Source organism: Strongylocentrotus purpuratus, unplaced genomic scaffold (assembly GCF_000002235.5).
Source record: "Strongylocentrotus purpuratus isolate Spur 01 unplaced genomic scaffold, Spur_5.0 spur5_scaffold_2, whole genome shotgun sequence".
Classification (NCBI taxonomy): Eukaryota; Metazoa; Echinodermata; class Echinoidea; order Camarodonta; family Strongylocentrotidae; genus Strongylocentrotus; species Strongylocentrotus purpuratus.
The window spans coordinates 22,473,849-22,479,949 of record NW_022145605.1 but is presented as its reverse complement, the minus strand read 5'-3'; the positions used below and the strand labels follow the sequence as shown (position 1 = coordinate 22,479,949).

The window sequence follows — 6,101 nt, the reverse complement described above, 5'->3', positions numbered from 1 at the left end:
CGGGTTAAAATAATGCATACTGTTTGCCGTTGTAAGCCTACTAGCAAGCATGCCAACTGAAATAGGGCCGGTATTCATAATATGAACTGAGGGTCACTATAATAGTAGTAGGGGTCGCTATTTATAATACGAAAGGAGGTTCGCTATTCATAATACGAGGAGAGGGTCGCTATTCATAATACGAAATGAGGGTCACTTTACATTATAGGAGTAGGGGTGCTATTCATACAAATTATATAGGCCTAAGCAATAAACAAAATGTTAATAACAAAGGGAAATATTGGATGAAGGACACCCCACGGCTATGGCGTAGGTTTATCCTACCTTTTATCTTTGAAAATATGTTAGGAAGAGACATTACGTAGACGAAGCAGGCCCATCATCATAGTTTAAGGACTCAGTTTGCTATTAAAGAAACGAGTAATTGTTTATTGTTTGCCGTAGCAACAAGCACAGTTGACAAAAGACTTAACTCCATTTCGTTGACGATTAGCCATGGACAAAGAAGACGAAAGACTTGATGCTTGGCTGATTGTCAACGAAGCGGAGTTAAATCTTTAGTCAACTCCGTTTGTTGTTACGGCAGGCAGCCAGTGAAAAACGAATTCGTTTAACCAAATTATGGAAATGCAAGCATAACTTTATACTTTAAACAAACAGAACTTCGATATACCTAGCTCATTTTTCTTGATTGAGGTGTCATGTGAAAGGGCAGAAAACGAACTTTCCAGAAATGTGATTTTCTCTTTGAAGTTCGGATAACGTCCGCCAAATGACCTTTTGGTTTCCTCTCTTCAAATTAATGTTAATCACTCATGCGTGTATGTGTATGTGTCATTTCTTAATTATGAATGAGACTAAGTTATGATAAAACATCGATAATTCTCGGTTACGTTTTTTCTGGGACGCACTGTATATCCCATGCTCACTGTCTCCCATAGAGTCTTATTGTCGGAGTCATCTCGTAGGAGAGGTTAGTAATCATAAAGCATATATATATATATATATATATATATATATATTGTCTTACCGTTATGTTGTGATCTTTCTTTTTTCTTTTTACTTTTTATTGAAAAGAAAAACAAATTGTAAAAAGTATTACCAGTAAAATAATTGATTCTTATCCCTGTATTATATTCCAGAAGAGACATGCAGTAGAAGGTTATTTGTTGTCATTCCTGGTTATTTTCATTCAATTTATAGCCTATTTATATCTATGTTACACTATATTTTGAAATTCGTAATGTAAATTTTTTTTTTTAAATCAATAACATTTGAATTTGAATTTGAATTGAATTATGAATTATCCCAAGTCCCCCCCCCATCCCCGCCAACTTCTACCACCAAAGTAAATTTTCATCAGTTTGACTCTCAGTTGATGGGGAGGGGGCAAACTTTTTTGTCACCACTGGGGCGGGGTAAATATATAAGCTAGATTATGGGGATGTCTCTATATAATCATCAAAGTACCACCTCCATGTTTTTAATAATAATAATAAATACTTATAAAACGTACTTATCTAATAACATGTTCATAATTTAACAAAAAAATGGAACAGGTTGGTTTTAACACACCGTTTTACGAAACGATTTGACTCTGTAATGCATGACAACATCGTATCATTTGAAAGTATTAATTTTACTTTATGCAAACTAGAAAATTGTAGTCTTTAACTACATACAAATGTAGCTTGATCAGAACAACCCTTTGTTAAATTTGTTAAAAACGTTAAAGTCCCCACATATGCATATGATGTGATGAAAGAAAATGGCCTTTGGCTTCTCCGAAGAGGGCGGCGTGCAGGTCATTGCACTCGATGAAGCAAAATGTCATCCATTGCAAGTGGCTTGATTATGAAATCGGATGGTATGCTTTGCACATGTAACTGGTATGTTAGATCAGTCAGAAATAAATATCTTTTCTGTGTGACTATGCTATTGAGAATGACATTGATTTTTTTTGTCTAACTGAAACATTACTACGTAAAGAGGATAATGTTTGAATTGGGAAAATAACTCCATCGGCTACCCTTTCATTAATATTCCTCTGAAGAATTGTCGTCGAGGAGAAGGCATGGGATTTTCTCTAAGTCAACCTTAATGTGTACCTCCTCCCCCAAATCGGCAATTGATCGTTTGAATATGCCTTTGCATCTGACAGATCTCGCCAAATTGACTTTGTTGTAGTTTATGGTCAACCACCTGGGAATTATTCATCTATCCTAAACCTTTCTGTCAAAATTTGATGACCTCCTTGATGATTTGAACTCTGCTCCAGGTAAAGTTCTAATATTGGGTTCTTTAAATCTCTATATGGACTGCCCTCACGAAACAATGTCTGTCAGTTTCGTCACACATTGGCTGCATCTGGGCTCACATAGCATTTCAAAGGATCATCACAGAGGAGTGGCTTCACCTTTAATAGACTTTGTAGTTGCCCGTGAGTCAAAAGGTCTTATGTCATCGGTCCGTGTAGACATCACTGATTAAAGTTCATGTATTTTAATGAAGGTTAAACAAAAGAATTATGATCTATCAATAAAAAAAACAAGTACTTTGTTTTGTTTTCTTTGCTACATATAAATTCTATCACTCCAATATGAAAATGCTCTACTAGATAAAATTGAGCATTCAATGCCCAATTTTAACAAATAAAGAATTTTTCATAATTGAGTCATAAAAACCCTTGATTAAAAAAATGCAATGTACCTGTTTACATTTGCTGGATTATCATGAAGTACATGTACATCATTAGAGTTAAAAATAAAAGTTGAACGAACCAAAGTCATGTGTCAAAATGTATATTTTATTCTTCTACGTACTTTGGAAGAAATCCCGAAATGGCATTGGTGAAATGTATGTCTCTGGCTTTGATATCGATGAACACATATTTGTTTGCTTTTGTATTTAGATATGATTGTGAATGTGAAGTGGTGTAGCTTGGGTTCAGCTGTTAGTAGGAACTGGGGGGTGTTTCACAAAGATCCTAAGTTGAACTTTTCTCTAAGTTGGACTTAAAAATTATGGAAAGCCATTAGCATCTTTGAAAATATTTTGTAAAAGTTATTTTGAAAGGCATTAATTGTTTATTCAAATCATTCATATTTTCTATCATCATGGAGATTTCATGTTCTGGATGTGGAATTTATAAAAAGTCTAAAATACTTGAATTCTGCTTTTGAATATATTTCATTTTAAGACTCCAATGGCCGTCCATAATTTTTAAGTCCAACTTAGAGTTAAGTTCTACTTAGGATCTTTGTGAAACACCCCCAGGTCTCACAGGGTAGATAAAAGGCCACGAAGAGAGGTAATGGTGTCATATTATGTTCATTCAGTGTTCCCTGGCCCTCTTCTGTTTTCTATATTTTACTATTTTCAGTCTTAATTTTTCCCTCACGTTTTTGCCTATCAATATGGGTGAGGGAAGGGAGGGGGATATTTGCATAGAATCTTTCATTTTTGGTGGTAGCTACGCCAATGCTGATTGATTATTGTACAGGTATATGTATGGGAATGTATGTATTATTTTATATTTATGGTTGTTGCTGTTCTGCGAATTAATATGCTAATCCGTATTTTGAAGTGATTAAGAGGATGATTTTCTTTAATCATTGTAACCAGTGGCATAAATGCGGGGAAAAGGGGATATTCGTCTTCCCTCTTGATAAGCAAAATTTTCAAAAGATCACCCACACACACACACCCGCGTACCCACACGCATCGATCTCCTAGCTGGTGCACACAGACCAGTATGGGATAAATGTAACACTAAAATCCGTCTAAATATCTCCAGGCGATGTAGGCTTCAAGGTACTGTACAGTAAAAAATAATGACACATGAGACGTGGTACTACTTTTATTGAAAGCCAGCATTTATCGAGTAATATAAAACTATGCAGAAAGATATAATGTAACGGATACTAATCCCGAAATTCTACATATAGAATATAATCATATGAGAAGAAATAATAGGAAAAGCATTAAGCGCACTTTTATTCAAATATTACTGTTATTTACTACGGCAATCGTATCATTCTATCACGCGCTTTCCATGATAATTCACAATCTAAAAGAATTAATTCAAGCGATGGCCTAGCGTAACAATACGTACTGACATGTGTTACTTTTGATTCTTTTGGAGGCAGTTTTCCAATTTGTCATCGAAGACATGTGGAGGGTAAAGGCAAATATAATTGAATACAAAAGTTAAAAGTTGTTTGTTTTTAATAGGAGGGCTCACATTTCCCACTGGATCATTATCCCTAATTATTTACAGTCCTTTTACACCATTTTAAAGAAAACATGGACATAGAGCAACTCTTAGGAAAAATATCACTCCCTCCTGCGCAAGATAAAATCTTCTTATATTTGACTGATTAGACACTTTGGTTATGTACGAAAAGTGTGGCCCTTAAAAAACGGGAACAAATTTGAGTTTTCATTATTTCATAAAAAGTTTCTATGGGGGACTATATAACCTGCAAGATATTAAAGGGCTGAACCTAGCTTTTGTCTCCATATTATTTGGAACAATGAGTACATGGTCATACATATCTAGCTTGAAATTTTACAGAAAAATATGAAAACACTTCATAAAAATCATTAGACAGTCTGTAGAAAAAAAAATTATATCTGGGAAGATTATATCGAATTCCCTTGAAAAACATGAGTTTGTATGAATTTTATATCATTAGATGGATTGACAATAATAGACACAACTTATTACATTGAATGTCATAAATATATACGTCCGAAGTGGCGTTAAAATGTTTCAAACCTAATATTTGATTTTTGTTTATTTCGTCATATTTCCAAACAGACTGCCATGAGTGATGACATGGCAAGGCTTCCACGCTACAGCTTGTCATGGCAATCTCGAAGACATTTATATTAAAACTAAGAGTGTGGGCGATGGTTATCCCGGATGAAAAGTCAAGTTCCTTTTCTCCTGTTTGTGTCTTTGTACATATCATATGAAATTAAATATTCTATAATTTTGATTGATAGGGAACTCAACGGTTGTGCAAGGACATCAAATTAGTTTACACATTGTACATTTTTTAAACAGATATCTATTGCGATGAAAATAATATTCTTATTTAAAAATTTAAAAATCTTTGTGGAAATCTTTCGGTTATGCTTGGAAATGCCTCCTTATTACTATAATATTTCAGTCTTAATTTAAAGATGGTTGGTATTACTTTCACGAACCATCGTCATCCGATCTATTTAACAAAATTAGTTGTTTTTCAAAATATAAGAACAGAAAACAAGGAGGAAGGTAGAAGAAGAGGGATATAAAGAGAAAAAGAGAGAAACAAAGCGAGACCCCCACAGAAATAAAAATGAGTGAAAGGGCAGAGAGAGAAAGAGAGAGTGACGTAAATAGGCCGGTGTCAATTAAAAATGTGAATATGAAAAAGGTTTAACACTGGTTATAGAAAAATGAGGGATAAGAAAAGAGAAAACATTACAAGAAAAAGAGGAAAACAGAGCAACTAAAGATTAATTTGTGAAGGAAAAGCATAGAATACAATAACAAAAAATAAGCACATAATAGAGACAAAATTAGAAATGTCTGTAAGGGCAAATGCCACTTGGTATTTAGAGCAGTCGTGCTTTAAAGCATTTTCGGTTCCAGTATCTTTCATCAAGAGGGGATCTTTATGCGGGCAGGTTGACCTGGAGGGGAGCAGTCATAGAGGATTCTGTTGCAGGTGGAGGCGTAGCGGAAGCGGTAGACATTGGCTAAAGCACTACCGTAACTGGAGTAGGCTTTTGCCGTTTTCTGCAGGTGTACAAAACGGCAACCATGGCAATGAGGGTCAGAATAAACAAGGAGACTCCGACAAATGACATCATACCGATTACCCGGGATGATGTTGAATATGTTGGTACTGTTGAATGGAGTGAATAGCAAGCAAAAAAGAAAGAGAGAGAGAGAGAGAGAGACTCTTTAGGCGTTCATCTTAATATAAACTCGTTCTCACTGACGAAGAAAAAAAAAAGGGTGATTGTTTGGAGGGAAGACCATGAAGTATGGTAGTTAATATTTTACATATATCCTATCTTATGGTCATTTATATATTTACGAGAGG

At 34.8% G+C, this 6,101-nt stretch overlaps 1 protein-coding gene across 2 annotated transcripts in view; it reads right to left on the bottom strand.

The window, feature by feature from the left end:
• Positions 1-3,854: 3,854 nt before the first annotated feature.
• LOC100890906 (deleted in malignant brain tumors 1 protein) overlaps positions 3,855-6,101 on the bottom strand; it is a 44,421-nt gene continuing 42,174 nt past the window's right edge. The window contains exon 9 of one of the 2 annotated variants that reach the window (XM_030991988.1): positions 3,855-5,900. In XM_030991988.1, coding sequence (XP_030847848.1) covers positions 5,752-5,900 — 149 coding nt within the window. In that variant the 3' untranslated portion in view covers positions 3,855-5,751. Of the gene's footprint in view, positions 5,903-6,101 lie in introns of both variants that reach the window. The other variant, XM_030991989.1, reaches the window with a different exon arrangement.